The sequence below is a fragment of the Sminthopsis crassicaudata genome, chromosome 6 (genome assembly GCF_048593235.1).
Source record: "Sminthopsis crassicaudata isolate SCR6 chromosome 6, ASM4859323v1, whole genome shotgun sequence".
NCBI classification, from domain to species: Eukaryota; Metazoa; Chordata; class Mammalia; order Dasyuromorphia; family Dasyuridae; genus Sminthopsis; species Sminthopsis crassicaudata.
The window spans coordinates 166,813,566-166,830,400 of record NC_133622.1 but is presented as its reverse complement, the minus strand read 5'-3'; the positions used below and the strand labels follow the sequence as shown (position 1 = coordinate 166,830,400).

The window sequence follows — 16,835 nt, the reverse complement described above, 5'->3', positions numbered from 1 at the left end:
TAAATATATATTTGTATACATATTTATGTATATATATATACATACATACATATATGTATATATATATATGTGTGTGTGTATCTATCTATCTATCTCTGAACAAATCAACACATAAAAATCAGATGGGAACTCAACTTTAATGTGGTTTCAACCCCACTGTGGATCAGCTCTGTTTGATGGCTGTATGTTTGTCATGTCTGATGGAGAGTATTGAGTGATGAGATGAGTGGCTTAGTATCTCATAGGCCGTATGTAACACAAATGGCTGGTAATTGTGTTAATGAAATGCCAACTCACCCGATTTGGGATATGCAGTGATGAGAAGGTCGTCTGGTCTGGCCTCAAATCCTTCTACCTGGGACCATGCTTCTGCGATGCTCCTCAAGAGAGGGGTTCCATGAACATCCACTAATTCTTCTGTGAACTTTTCTTTCTTCTCCATTTTTAAAAGACTGGTTTTAAAACACACAAATGGAAGTCCCTCATAAACATTGGCAGAGTTTATGAAATCTTCATTTTGACACATCACTTGATACTTATTTGATGGACATTTTTTGAAATACATATTTGACATATATACCTATATATTTGTGTTATCTTTTTTTGTCAAGTAAAACAATAAACTATATATGGTGGAACCCTATTATAATGCAGCTAGTCAGTCACAATTATTGTCACAAAGAGTAAAAAATATCTTGTTCTAACATTGATTACTGAGGAGAAAAATAATTTTGACTTCTAACATTAGCAGTGATGAAATAATACGTGGAATGAGGCATGTGGAGGAACTTGCAGAGTTCAAAATTGACAAACCTCTCAAGATCTTCAGATTTGCCTTTTTTCTTTGTATCCTCAGTGATGAGCACAGAGGCTGGCTGTTAGGATTCTTACAAGTCACTGGAATTGGATAGAGACAATAATTATCTAATTTAGCATGGTTCAGAATGATTGATTTGATCCTACAAGGAGATGTTATGGGCCAGAACTTGAAACAAAGTGCTTAGTTCACACCTTTAAAGGAGTTCACTCATTGGTTCACACATTAGACTTCATACCTTTAGAGAGCATACATAAGGAGGAAAGTAAAAGCTTACTCATGGACTTCCAGGAGATTCACAACTAGGATTGACTTCTGGGAGATTCACAAGCCCATCCACAAGCCCACTCTCTGGGAGGAGGAGTAGAGTCATTCCCACTTCCCCCTTTGTGCTGGCTAGAGACATTTGGACAAAAGCTCTCGGGAACCAAGAGAGAGATAGCCTCTAAGAAAGCTAACTGGGCCCAGGAAAAGATTCCGGATTTTGAAGGACACAATAAAGAATCTGGATTTTAACTCCTGACTGCATTTGCAGTGATTATTGAAACTGAACTGAAGCCAAGGCTGCCTCCAGAAGCTCCCCAAGAAATCTGCTCCCAGAGAACGATTATAATTTAGAGAAGAGAACATTCCAGCTGGCATACAAATTTTTGTTGATTGATTAATATAGCATGATTTAATGTAATTATAAAGGTCAGACAACATTTGTACCATATTCTCCTTTATGTACATAAAAGCTTAGATATGCTTATAAGAGCAAATAGTGATTTAAATACTTAATTTTGCATCCATGAAAATTGCATAATGCTGGGCTGTATGGTTCAGTTTTCGTTTTAAATATTCAAACAGATTTTGACAAAATGAGGCCCTAGAAATGGATCCCGTTTTATTAAGTTAATTGCAGGGTTATAATTTAAGTTCAGAGTTCTTGTTAGGAAAAACAAGTGAGAGCAAAAACAAGGATATGAAAAAAAATCAGTCAGCTGTCAATTATTAAAATACATTCAATGGTATATGTTAGCTTTGGTTAAAATAGTAATAAGCTAATTAACATACATTTATTTAGTCACCTTGGTCCTGGTGAGTGTGAATAATGAATCCTGTGTAATAGTAACATTATTTTTATTCCCTTTTCATATTTCCATTGAACTGGAGGAAAAATCATATTTTAAATAATTATAATTTCAAATCGTGTGAATTTGAATACTTATGGTGACTTACATGTTTCTTTTTTGATACTAATTCAGACCTATAGAGCACACAATATATACTTAATATTTGTTTATTGTCTGAATAGCTAACTGGTCAGTTATATTTTTCTCTGTTATTTACTTTAGGGAGGATTCTTTCAGATATGTTCTAGTACCTGTTGGTGCTGACTTTGCTGCATTTTAAGATCTGCTTTGTTGTTTGACATGTGGTAGGAAAACTACTCCCAAGTTCCATTTCACTATGCTCAACACTACTTTAAATCACTTTAAAGATATACATAATAATAGATATCCTGGTACAGTGTGGAAAGTATTGATTGGCTTTGGAGCCAGAGGCCCTAGAATTAAATATTGTCTTTGACCCATATTATATATATGTGACAATGGACAAGTCACTTAAACCTCTTTTTGCCTCTGTTTCCTTATCTGTAAAGGGAGGGAACTAAACAAACAATCTTTAAGATTTCTTTTGTGGTCCTATAATTAGTAGTACAGACTAAGGATGTAATATCAATTCATCTAAAACTGAAACCCATTAGAACTTAATTGAAATCAACAATATGGTTATGTAAAATAAATATAATTCAAGGAGAGAAGAAATTACATTGATAACACCGTAGTTAAAGTACCAGGCCTAGACTCAGGAAGTTCCTGTTGTTCAACCATTTTTTAGTTGTGTTTGACTCTTTTTGACCACATTGAGGTATGTTTCTCCCTCCCCCCCAATACTGGATTGGTTTACCATATTCTTTTCCATCTCATCTTACAGATTGAAGAACTAGGCAAGGAGGTTAAGACTTGTATTCAAATCTGGCTGCAGATATTTAATAGCTGTGTTCTGAGCAAGTCACTTAATTCTGTTTGCTTCAGTTTTTTCATCTATGAAATGAATTGGAGAAGAAAATGGCAGCTCCTTCTAGCTATTGTTCATCTGTCTTTTGTTCTTGAAGAGGGCAATAACATCAGGAAGGTAATGTTGTGATATGTAAGTGAATTAAATTGACGTGAAGGAATCCTGTGCAAAATCACCAGCCTGACTTTTTCCTCTGGAGCCATGTGGGACCAGTGGCAAGATATATCTCAGGTAACTGGACATTGTCCAGAAACAGCTGCAGTATCTTTTCCAAGAAAACCTAATTTGGGGTCATGAAGAACTGAATATGGCTGAGTAACAACAAGGAGTGGAATTTCCAGAAATGGAATGTCCTGTTGCAATTTTGCATATTGTATGTCTTAGATCCTCATATTGTATGTCTTAGATTATCCCTGAAAGAAATTGAATTTTTTCTAAATGAGAACTGAAGAAATCAGAAAAGAGAGTATGAAGAAACTCATGATTTAGAATTTGTATAGACAGAATTAGATTTTAAAGTCTTCTATGATTCTTTTTTCTATTGCATGCAGCAGAAACCCATTTCTCAGCCTTAAACTTTATTCCCTTCTCCTGGTAATCTTCCTTAGATCAGATGAAACACAGCTACTCGTTATTGCTTCCTTCCCCAGATCTTCAATGGCACTCTCCAAGCCACTTACTCTCTGGATCTCTCTCATAAATCATCCATATGGTGACTGCCTTTTCTAATCATATTACTATACTACTCTTCAAGTACTCTATAGAAGGAAATTAGATAGGTTAACTGCCTGGGAGAGAGAGTTTGCTTGTATTTTAACAGACAGAAGGAAACAGTTGGAAAAGGAAACAGATGGGTGGCAACAAGCACCTGGAGAGAGATAGAAAAAGAGAAAACCTCAAAACAAAGGAGAAGACTAAGGAACCATTGAAAGAGTTAGTAGTATCATTTTTGTATACCATACTATTTGGGCATCACATATAATAATGATTTCAATAAAGACTTGGAATATTAGTATGCATATGGATTACTCATCTCATATTAAGAGAATCATGGAAGCTCAGTATATCATGACATGATTTTAGGATGGCTCAGACTGCTATGCAGAAATCAGTCCTTCATTACAAGTATGTTACAAGCAATATTAGAATTCCATGGCAGAGGAAGATAAGGAAAAAACTGCCTTCATTTGTCTAGTGGGACTTTTCCAGTATGAGGACACAAAATCCACAAGAAATTTCTGAAGTGTCAATCATTTCCAATGGCTCACAGGGAAAATGGCAGGTGATATACACACCTGGTAGGCTCTTGTCTATTTGGATAATTAATTCTTTTTGGAAAGACATTGGAAAAATATGAAAAAAAGTTATTGAAAGCATTAGAAGTATTAGAAAGTGTTAGAATTTGTAATGTTCTGTTGGTCTCTCAGTTGTAATCCTTCTCTGGGAAGACAGTTCTTTTCTATGTAATCTTTTCCTCTGTGAGCAAGTTTCTTGGGAGGCTTCCAGAGCGAATCCTCTTCTTCCCCTCCAAAAGTGTGGGATTGTTGGACTAGCGCGAATCCACAACAGGATGTCTTCTCCTTGACCCAATCCAGAATGCTCTCCAGACTCAATGTTGCCTCTTTTTATCCTCCCAGATAATGGGCTTGTGGGTACTGCAGGGGCTTGTGGGAACTCTTTCAACCAATGAACTTGCTTCTTTAAAGTATTCCTTCAAGGTGAAAACTCCCTTAAAGGTTTGAACTAAAGGTGTGAATTCTGAGCTAGAGAATTGTTAAGTACCAACTTAGCACTTAGTAAGAACCTAACACTCTATACATTCTTAGTCCAGAGTTAGGGAGCTCTCCATCCATGTACTCAAGCTGGCCTTTAAAATGCCTTATCTAAGCAATTGCAGTCCTGGCTCCACTTCCTTATTCTTTTTAAATATCCAGAGGTTAGACATCCCTGTGTTCCCTGGTAGGTACCTTCAGGGAACAATGACCTCCATGTTGCCTCTTCTTGGCCCTAGTGCTTATCATATTTTCTCTATAATCCTTGGCCTTTTTGGCTTGGATTTGTGGAAGACACCAACTAACTTCTGCTAAAATAAGCAAGAAAGCAATTGAATGCTTTCTTAAAGGCTTCTTGGTCAAACATTTTATCTAATGTCCTGCCTTTTGTTTCTCTACAGACTGATCTTTGAATGCTGAATATGACTTGAGGACAAAACCAATAATTGTGGGTCAGTTCTCAGCTGGAACAAAATGATATACTTTTGGGGATTTTAGTTAGTCAGAGCAGGGGAACAATATTCAAGGAGAACTTACATTGAAGACACAATGAACTGGTTTAGCTGAGTGAAGCTCCCCTTGTGTGAGTTGCTTCTTACGGTTTACCAACCAAGGCTTGAAGCCATGATGAAACCCTTATAGATGATTTAAAATTTTTTTAAATTTATTTTTATTTTTTAAAATTAATTTTATAATTATAACTTTTTTTGACAGTACATGCATAGGTAAATTTTTACAATATTGTCTGTTGCACTCACATCTATTCTGAATTTTCCCTCCTTCCCTTCACCCCATCCCCTAGATGGCAGGCAGTCTCATACATGTTAAATGCATTATAGTATATCCTAGATACAATATATGTGTGCAGAACCGAATTTCTTATTGCACAGGAAGAATTGGATTCATAAGGTAAAAATAACCTGGGAAGAAAAACAAAAATGCAAGTAGTCCACATACATTTCCCAGTGTTCCTTCTCTGGGTGTAGCTGATTCTGTCCATCAATTGGAACTGAATTAGAGCTTCTCTTTGTTGAAGATATCCACTTCCATCAGAATACATCCTCATACAGTATCGTTGTTGAAGTGTATAATGATCTCCTGGTTCTGATCATTTCACTCAGCATCAGTTCATGTAAGTCTCTCCAAGCTTCTCTGTATTCATTCTGCTGGTCATTTCTTACAGAACAATAATATTCCATAACATTCATATACCATAATTTACCCAACCATTCTCCAACTGATGGGCATCCATTCATTTTCCAGTTTCTAGCCACTACAAAAAGGGCTTCCATAAACATTTTGGCACACAGAGGTCCCTTTCCCTTCTTTAGTATTTCTTTGGGATATAAACCCAGTAGTAGCACTGCTGGATCAAAGGGTATGCACAGTTTGATAACTTTTTGGGCATAATTCCAGATTGCTCTCCAGAATGGTTGGATTCTTTCACAACTCCACCAACAATGCATCAGTGTCTCAGTTTTCCCACATCCCCTTCAACATTCATCGTTATGTTTTCCTGTCATTTTAGCCAATCTGATAGGTGTGTAGTGGTATCTCAGAGTTGTCTTAATTTGCATTTCTCTGATCAATAGTGATTTGGAACACTCTTTCATATGAGTGGAAATAGTTTCAATTTCATCATCTGAAAATTGTCTGTTCATATCTTTTGACCATTTATCGATTGGAGAATGGCTTGATTTCTTACAAATTAGAGTCAATTTCTATATATTTTGGAAATGAGGCCTTTATCAGAACCTTTAACTCTAAAAATATTTTTTCCAGTTTGTTACTTCCCTTCTAATTTTGGTTGCATTAGTTTTGTTTGTACAAAAGCTTTTCAATTTGATGTAATCAAAATTTTCTATTTTGTGATCAATAATGATCTCTAGTTCTCCTTTGGTCACAAATTACTTCCTCCTCCACAAGTCTGAGAGATAAACTATCCTATGTTCCTCTAATTTATTTATGATCTCATTCTTTATGCCTAACTCATGGACCCATTTTGATCTTATCTTGGTATGTGGTGTTAAGTGTGGGTCCATACTAATTTCTACCATACTAATTCCCAGTTTTCACAGCAGTTTGTGTCAAATAATCAATTCTTATCCCAAAAGTTGGTATCTTTGGGTTTGTTAAACACTAGATTGCTATAGTTATTGAATATTTTGTCCTGCGAACCTATCCTATTCCACTGATCAACTAGTCTATTTCTTAGCCAATACCAAATTGTTTTAGTGACTGCTGCTTTGTAATATAGTTTTAGATCAGGTACAGCTAGACCACCTTCATTTGATTATTTTTTTTTTCATTAATTCCTTTCAAATGGCTACCCCTGCTTTTTTGACTTCACCTGAAGCATAATAGATTCTGCTCCAGCTTTTTACCTTTACTCTGTATCTCCCTGCTTTAAATGTGTTTCCTGTAAACAACATATTGTAGGGTTCTGACTTTTAATCTAGTCTTCTATCCTCCTCTGCTTAATGGGAGAGTTCATCCCATTCACATTTAAAATTAAAATTACTAATTCTGTATTTCCTGCCATCATAATATCCCCGGATTATGCTTTTTCTTTTCCCTTGCCTCCTACCCCCCCCCCCCCCCCGAACTCCTTCCCAAGCATTAAACTTATGGGCCCCACTTGCATCACATAACCCTCCCTCTTTAGTATCCCTCCCTCTTCCCTTTAGATTACTTCCCCTTTTTTATACCTTTCCCTTATTACTCTTTTCCTTTTCCCCTTTTCTCTCCCACTTTTTAGTGAGATGAGAGAGAATTCTCTGTAAAATACATATGCCAATTATTTTCTCTTTGAGCCAACTCTGATGAGAGTAAAATTCACAGAATGTTCCTCCCCCTTTCTAATTTCCCTCAGATCTGATAAGTTTTTTCTTTGCCTCTTCATAGGATGTAGTTTCCCTTTTTTATCTTCCCTTTTCCCTTTTTCTGATACTATCCCCTTTCCATTTCTATTTCCATTTTTTATGTTATATAAGTAAGATCAAATTATACATGTGTAGTATATCCACATCAGAAATATAGTTCTCAAGAGATCCTTTTACCTTTTTTGCTTCTCTTGGTTGGAGATCAAACTTTTTGTTTAGATCTGTTTTTTTCCTTAGAAACAAATGAAATTCATCTGTTTCGTTAAATGTCCATCTTCTTCCATGAAAGAAAATGCTCAGCTTAGTTGTGTAGTTTATTCTTGGTTGCATTCCAAGTTCTTTTGCCTTTTCGGAATATCAGATTCCAGGCCCTTCAATTGTTTAGTGTGGATGCAGCCAGATCTTGAGTGACCCTTATTGTGGCACCTCGATATTTAAATTGTTTTTTCCTGGCTGCTTGTAATATTTTTTCCTTAGTCTGATAGTTCTGAAGTTTGGTCACAATATTCCGTGGAGTGTTTTTTTAGGGTCTTTTTCAGAAGGTGTCTGATGAATTCTTTCAATGCCTATTTTCCCTTCTGATTCTGTTACCTCTGGGCAGTTCTCTTTGATGATTTCCTGTAAAATAGTATCTAGGCTCTTTTTTTCATCATCATTTTCTGGAAGTCAAATACTCCTTAGATCATCTCTCCTAGACCTATTTTCCAAGTTTGTTGTTTTCCCTAGTAGATATGTGATATTTCTTTCTATTTTTTCATTTTTTTTTGTTTTGGTTGACTGATTCTTGATGTCTCAGGGAATCATTCATTTCTATTTGTTCAGTTCTGATTTTTAATGAGTTATTTTCTTCATTAGCTTTTATTTACTTCTTTTTGTATATTTCCAATTGAGTTTTTAAATGAGTTATTTTGCTCTATGGAATTTTTTTCCATTTCACTAATTTTTTTTAGTGAGTTATTTTGTTTTTCTAATTCACAAATTCTACTTTCCTGGGAGTTCTTTATCTTTTCCAATTCACAAATTCTGTTTTCCTACACTTCCTGGGAGTTTTTACCTTTTCCAATTCACATTTCAGGAAGTTGTTAGTCTCTTGCTTAGCTTCTCTTTCCTTTCCCCATTTTTCTTCTAGCTCTCTTTTAAGATTTTTAATAGTCTCTTCAAGGAGGGCCTTTTGTGTTGGGGACCAACAATTGTCTGTAGAGTGTCTGCTTTTAGTCTCCTCGGGGTTGAAAACCTGCTCTCTTTTTGTATAGAAGCTATCAATTTTCCTTTTAATTTTTTTTTACCCATTTAAAAAAGTCTGTAGGGTCTGCCTTCAGGACCAGGAGGTTACCAACTTCCTCTGCAGAACAGGGATAGGTATATGGCCGGCCTGTCAACCAGCTACAAAGAGTGGCCAGGTACAGGACTGCTCTGGGAAATAGTTCCCCAAAGGAAGTGACTCAGGTTTGCACAGTCTGGCTGGCTGTGGGGGATGCCTTGCTAAGAACCCCACTGTGTGGTTTAACTACTGCCTTGAGGCAAGAGTGTGAGCAGTGAAAGTGTCACTGCCCCAATCTGAGGCCACTGTGGGGCTGTGATTATTAATAGCTGACCAGCTGAATACCTCTGTTCAGATTGGAAGTTTTTCTGTCCCAGATGGGAAGTGTCTCTGCCACAGAAGCACAGTCTTGCTGTGGATGTTCTGTTGCCCCAGGCTGAGTCCCCCACTGTGCAGATTAGAGGCTGCCCCAGGCTGTACCCCCTTGCTGTGTAGATTTGCTGCTGCCCTGGCCATGGTTCAGTGTGCAGCTGCATTTTTGCGCTGCTCTATGCTGAGTCACTTCTGGTTGGGGGGGGGGGGGAGTATAGTTCTGGCATTTTTAGAATACCCTGTACCTCTGGTTCTTATCTCACTGCTGGTCCCCTGCTTTACAATCAAGGCAAAGTAGTCAGTCTATGGAAGGGTTGTTTCCACTGCTCTTATAGTCACAGAGGCTACCCCCGTCCCTGGTCCACTCAAGATGCCAAACTTTCCTATTTCCCTGTCTGCCACTGGTCTATTCCAGCCCCTTAGACAAACCTGTTCTGGCAGCCCTCCAGATTATCTTTAGCTGGTAAGTTGTACCTTTAGTCTTCACGAATTTCACTAGGCAAGCACTATTTTTGAGGCTAAATTCAAAGATTGGTAATGAGGGCAAGAGAGAGGAGCTTAAAGAGCATGTGCCTTCTCGGCCATCTTGGCTCTGCCTCCTAGATGATTTAAAAAAAATCATTCATTTATTTAATATTTTTCCCTAGTTACAATTTTTACAATTGTTTATATTTGCTTTTTTTTTAAACTTTTGAATTCCAGATACTTTCCCTTATCCTTATTCCCAGTCTCATTAAGAAACCACATGGGAAGTTATAAAAAATATTTCCATAAGTCATGTTGTGAAAGAAAATATGGATCTCCTACCCTAGAAAAAAACCTTCAAGAAGAACAAAGTTAAAAGAGAGATTGAGAGAAGGAGATACAAAGAGAAATAAGGAAATACAGAAGAAAAAAACAGAGAGACACACATAGACACAGAGAGAGTATGCTTAAATTTGTATTCAGGCAAAATCAGGTTCTCTGAGTATTGATAATTTTTTATCATAAGTTCTTCAAAGTAGTTATGGATCATTTATTGCTGAGAATAGCAAAATCATTTACAGTTGTTTATCCCAGAACATTGCTCTTACTTTGTATACAATACATTTCACTTTGCTTGAGTTCATGGAAGACTTTCCAAGTTTTTGTTTTTTTTTTGCATCCCGCTCATAATTTCCCATAGAACAATAATATTCTATGACAATCACATATACAACTTATTCAGCCATCCCCCAATTTATGGACATGTCCTTAATTTCCAAATTTTTGCCCTGAGAAGAGAGCTGCTAAAATATTTTTCTACATAGAGGTCTTATCCATTCTTTTAAAAAAATCTCTTTTGGTATTCCTGCCTAGTAGTGGTATTAAGTCAAAAGATGTGAATAACTTTATGTTCCTTTGGGTATTGATCATATCTTTTGTTTACTTATCAAGTGGGACATGCCTATTTTTTAAAAAATAAATTTGATTCAGTTCCCTCTATATTTGAGAAATAAGGCCTTCACAGAGAAACTTGCTTCAAATTATTTTTTACAATGACTGTTATTGACTGTATTTCCCCCATTTATTCTGTTTTCTATCTCCTTTCACTTTGGGGCTTCAACTGTTTTGTTACTGACCATTCCTTCCCCCAATATACCTTTTCTTTTATCACCTTCCCCTCATAGTTTTTCTTTTTACAAAAATTACCTGGAAGTGACATTGATCACTTGAGCCCTTCATAAGCCAAGCTAATGAAATCCTGAGGTTGGTCTTTGAAAATCTAGACCAAACTGTGTGGGCCTTGGGAAGTAGAATATTGTTCCCATCATATCTTATCTAGGTTCTTAATCCTTATCAAAGTCTCTTGAGGTAGAAACCTAAATTTTAGAGTCTTGATAACTGGCTCCTTTCATCTTCTGAGATACAGCACTTGATTGAATGCTTTCATTGAGACTGCTCTTTCCCCAAAGTGCCCTTCATTCTAGGGTCCTGTAGCCTCTTACAACTTTAGTCCAGGTCATTGTAGGGGTGGTGGGACTTTGCCCTTCTGAGACCACTTCTGTGTAGGGTCATTGCCTGTATCTTTCAATTAGGGCACCAGTGCCTACACAAAGGAGTCAAGAATTACAGGTCCACTCATATCTAAAATTTGGGCCCACCTTAGCTCACAATGTTAACGGACTGGAGACTGGAAGCCTGTGCTTTACTATTGCAGGCTGTTCTCTACTTTTGCCCATTTGTAGGCTCTTCTTTTTTACCCACATTAAACCTAGTGAAATCTGTGTATGTGTGACTCAGAGCTCCTAGCATGCCCTGTATTGCCCTGTGCTGGCAACACCAAGGTGCCCAGTTTTGTCAGTTGATCCCTAGCTGCCTCAACTGTAGACTTGCCTATTGTTTAATCTTCTCTGGCCTTTGCATCCCATCTGGTGGCATAACCAAATCCCTTGGTCCTGTCACGTTGTCAGAGCCCTGCTTGGTGATCTTGAAGCCTATTGCAAAGCTACTATTTAACAGTCTTCACCAAGACAAATTTTGTCTTTCAAATGCTTGAGTTCTTTCATATATCCAATATAGGTTTTGTCCTTTCCCTGTTGCTTAGTATTGATGTTGCATAGAATTGGTAGGGTACTACACATTTTCTATAATTTAGTTTTCAAGCATCAGGCTCCTAGGCTCCATCAAAGGCAACATACAGTACAGCTGCCACATCAATAATGTTTCTAGTATTGTAGTAGCCCTAACGATGGGACTAGAAGAGTTGATGGGGAATGAGTTTGGATATACTCCATAGTATCATTCACAAGATTGGTTACTCCTAGCCATGCAATTTAAAATAATTTAGATAATATTAAGGGGTGGGAAGTGGGGGCAAGTCCATGAATTTATGGAATGACATCTGTTAATGAGTTAACAAACATTTATTAGGTTCTTATTATGTGTCAAATATTCTGCTAACCACTGGGGATACAAAGGAAGACAAAAATAGGGACCCTGCCCTCAAGGAGCACATATTATAATGGGACACACACATATAGTTTATGCTTTATATATATCTGTATATTATATATATATTTTGTAAGATGCATGTATATATATCTCCATTCATCCATCCATCTAAATATCTATCTACCTATTTAGCTATTGAATAGAAGGTAATTTCATAGGGAAGACAAATGTGTGTGCGTGTGTGTGTGTTGTCAAGATCTCTTAAAGAAAGTGGTATTTGAGCCCTAGATGACTCCTCTGGAACCATTGGGAAGGGCATAAGGGAGCAACCAACATGTTCAACTCTTAACAAGCTTGTTTTTCTAAGATGTTAACTGCAAGTTCTTGGTGAGGGTTAAGCTGCTCTCATAAACTCTGCACCAAGCTCAAGTAATTTCAAATGATGAGGCAGGAGAGCTGTTTCCATAGTATCTCTAAAGTTATCATATTAGAATCATTAACATCTTTGTCCTGCATCACCCTGTGCTTCTGCTGTCCAGGGTAACCTCTGTAAAGCCAATCCCAGGAGGCCCTCCAGCATCTACAATTCACATCTGTTGTAAGAGACTGAGACTGATCTCACTGGCTAACCTCACAGCTCTCTCCATTGGTTCCTCCCATTGCAGATCATGAAGATACAGATACTGTCTTTCACAGCCTCTCAGACTAGACAGAATCTAATGCATGACCAGAGTTTCCAAGTCTCAGATTTTGCCCCTGAATTCAGCAAGCTAGTTTTTCACCTTTCTATTGTACCCAGGATACAACAGCCTCTCCTTTCTTCATCTACTTTCCAAGATTCCAAGCTCCTGAAATAGCTTCTGGATTTTGCCATAAGCATAGAATCATCGCTAATTTATAGAAAAAGGAAGGGCATAAATATTTCTAAATGTATGGAGCATTTGTGTGTAAGTGGCACCATAGTTCAAGCAATTTTATTCTCCACTAGAACACTTGGAATGGAGACAAAGAGATTATTGATCCATAGACTCTTGAGCGGTTTCCCTTCAACCCAATGAGAAAAATCCAAAGTACAAGTACATAAAAAATTATTATCAATAAACATTTCTTAAGTTCTTGTTAGGAACAGAAACATTGTGCTAGGTAATAGAGATATCAAAGAGCTCATAATTACATTGTAAAGAGACAGAATGTTTCAAGTGATGGATGTTGATATGTATAGTGTTTATTCAGGACTTGATTTTAAATCATAATTATTGGAATTATTAAGGGCTAATTATAATGATAATACTATACTTTGGAAAATGCCATTGTACTATTTAGATGATTTTCACAAATATGAAATCTGATTCTCATAACAGACTTTTGGGGGTAGAAGGGGAAAATACTATATTTTCCATTTGGTAATACCAATTAGTGGCATAGGACATTAGATGTTATAGATATTCATAGAAATGAAAGATTGCTATAAATTTATCACAGAATGGAAAGCTTTCATGGGTGAGTTATTTTAAGGAAAGGATCAAACTTGAATAGATTTTTGAAGAGGAGTTGAGCTCCTCCATGATGAGTAGATAGAAGGGAGGAGGAAAGCCTTCCAGAAATGAAGAATAGTACCTTTTGTTCCTTGACTAAGAAATGAAGTGTCTTAAAAAAATAAAAATTGTCATCATGAAATTCCCAAAATATATCTTATTAGATCAATATAGTAAATTAGCAAATTTCAGTTATCTTTAAACTCCAGAGATTTTAAAAATTCAAGTATCAGAGTCAAGATCCTTCAATTTACTCTGCCCAGAGTATTCCAAATTCCTACATCAGGGATGCTTAATGGGCCCCTATTGTTTACTTCTGTAAACAAGGACTCTGGCAATGTAATTTTCTCCGGAGGATATTTCTAATCATTTGAAAAACAATCAGTCCCTGAAAAAATGACTAACCCATTATCGGGGGTTAAGCAAAGGTATTCTATGGCCCCTTAATATGATAAGATAAAGAAAATCTTAAACTATAACTATTATCATTATTAATAATTCATTTAAGCAAAAATACTATACATTGGAAAAGAATCCTCAGCATTCTTTGGATCCCTTCTAGAAATATGAAGTTATTTGATTCTTATAATAAACTTTGTGAGTTGGAATTTATCACCTCCATTTAATAGATAAAGTCTACATTATATTATAGGATCATAAAATTTGAGGGTCAGAAAGGAACTCAGAAGCTGTCAAGTCCAATCTATGCCTGAATTATGTAACTTAGACTATTAATTAACTAGATTAATTCAAGCAAACACCCAAATTAACTTCATGGTTGCCCCTTGCCTCTAATCGAAGTTAGATTCATCTTATACTGCCTTGCATTAACTCATTTGACTTTCGGATAACTGTATTTTTCTAGTAATATTTTTCTTCAATCAATCAAAAATCAGCAACTTTCTGTTTAGTTATTTCAGTCCTTTCCAACTCTTTGGAGTTTGTTTATTTATTTATTTTTTGGGGGGGCAAAGATACTCAGAATGATTGACCATTTTCTTTTCCAGTTTATTTTACAGTTGAGGAAATTGCGTCAAACAGGGTTAAGTGACTTGCCCAGGATCACATAGCTAATAAACTGTGTTAGAACAAGGTCAAGGTCATTCCTGTTTCTGGATTTCTCTGATTATTGGTCCTTCCTCCTCTACCTTTACCTCTGAATCATTACAATGGATTCATTTTGATTCTATTTATATGTATGGTGGTATGTTTCTTCTGACAACAGAATGCAAGCTCTTTAACATTATAGATTATTTGATTCTTTTTTCTGCATCCTCCATATATAGCACAGTGCTTGGTGTATAGAAAGTTCTTAATAATGTTTGTTTATTAATTTAACACATTAGAGTAATGACATTAATTGTATTTACAATTTTCTTAATGCTATAAGGTCTTCAAAGTGATTTGCCAGTATAATTTCCTTTAGTCTCCATAACAACCCTAGGAGGAAGGTGCTATTTTTAGTTCCATTTTATGAATGAGAATAGTTAGGAAGAAAGAAATCAAGAGCCTTTTCCCAAGATCACCCAGCTAGTAAGTGTCTGAGATCTGATTTGAACTCAGGTCTTCCTGCCTCCACCATAGCACTCTACTTTCTTAATTTTCCCATCTGCAAAAGGGGATGAAAAAAAAGCATTTACCTTCCAGCGTGTTTGTGAAGCTCAAATGAGATAGAGTTTGTAAAGCACTTTGAAAATCTTAAAGCATTTCATAAATGCTTGCTATTATTATTTAGTAAGCCAGCTATATAGTAGTTAGTGCAAGTTTTACTCTTATCTTATCAATCTTTTTCTCTATATAAATATATATAGACTTGCCCAGAGTCACCTAGGTACAAATGTCTGAGGTAGGATTTGAATTTGGCTCTCCTGTTTTCAGAGACTTCTTTGTGCCAAGACTAATCCCTCTCCTCATGCCTTCCCATTTTCCCCATCCAAATGACCAGTGATCTTCCTTTCTAATACTGAACCTTCCACATTTATTGGTTTCTTCCCTGCTATCTTCAATTATCTCCAAGTCTCTCCTATCTTTTTCTTTTCTTTTTTCTTTCTTTCTTTTTTTTTTTTTTTTGGATTAATTGATTTTTATTTTATTTATCTATTTATTTATTTATTTTTTAATTTATTTTTTAAATTTTATAATTATAAATTTTTTGACAGTATATATGCATGAGTAATTTTTTAAATAACATTATCCCTTGTATTCATTTTTCCAAATTTTCCCCTCCCTCCCTCTACTCCCTCCCCTAGATGACAGGCAATCCCATACATTTTACATGTGTTACAGTGTTCTCCAGTGTCCTTTGTCTGACAACTTAGGTATTTGAGGAGCACAAACATATGATGAAAATAGTCTTGGGTGAGAATAAAAGGACTTACCCTCTGGATCAAGTATTCAGTCTTTGCCCAAAAAAATAGTCTTCTTTCCCTTTTTCTTCTGGTTGCAGTCTGTTGCACTTTTATTTTCAATAACTGGATCTCCGTTGTCAATTTATATCTACCTCGAAGTGACAACACAGTTTTCTTGGGACATGTCTATTAGCTACTTGAAAACCCTCAAATGACTGGAGGAAAAGCACATAGAAATGATCAAAGGGTAGACTTGGCTCATAGACCTGATTTTTTAAGCAAATTAGGAAATATCAGAACAGGAAGAAAATAAATATCCCATCTTACCTGTCAAAGACTTACCAGGAAGAGAAAACAGAAACGTGCAAATTCTGCAGTGGCTGCTATGTAAGGAGTTAAAAGTCTAAAGTTGAACAAGAGTTCCTGGACACAAAATAGGGAGGGCCCATTGGCTGAGGACTCATTTACCATGGTGAGTGCAGAGCCTTGGGCATGGAGCCAAGGAAGAAATAAAAAGTTTCAATCCCAAGGAGCAAGATTGGACAAGTTATTATTATTATTATTTTTTAAACAAGGTCTTTTTGCTTCTTGTTGGAGTTAAAAAAAACATAAAAAATCCAAGAAGGAATTCAGCAGGTCGAGTATATCCTACCTGAACTTTGTGGTATTTTTACAATGTTATATGAGGGGGCAGGTGGGCACTTGACCCATTTCCATCTTTCTCACTGGATGGCTGTATTAAGGCCATTCCTTTGCATAAAGATGTTAGCATTATGAGACCCTTGTGAAAGCACTCATTATCTGAACACTATCACATATATGCTGTTCCTTCCTCTCCCTTCACCCTCCCTATCACTTTCACATTTTGGCA

At 36.3% G+C, this 16,835-nt stretch overlaps 1 protein-coding gene across 2 annotated transcripts in view; it reads right to left on the bottom strand.

Annotated features, from left to right (window-relative positions):
* The window catches only part of LOC141548030 (sulfotransferase 1 family member D1-like), a 35,407-nt gene extending 19,023 nt beyond the window's left edge, over positions 1-16,384 (bottom strand). Inside the window, exons 1-4 of one of the 2 annotated variants that reach the window (XM_074276790.1) lie at positions 16,292-16,384; positions 15,995-16,179; positions 814-897; positions 298-452 (exon numbers count right to left, since the gene is read on the bottom strand). In XM_074276790.1, coding sequence (XP_074132891.1) covers positions 298-442 — 145 coding nt within the window. In that variant the 5' untranslated portion in view covers positions 443-452; positions 814-897; positions 15,995-16,179; positions 16,292-16,384. Of the gene's footprint in view, positions 1-297; positions 453-813; positions 898-15,994; positions 16,180-16,291 lie in introns of those variants that run through there. The other variant, XM_074276789.1, reaches the window with a different exon arrangement.
* Positions 16,385-16,835: the final 451 nt, after the last annotated feature.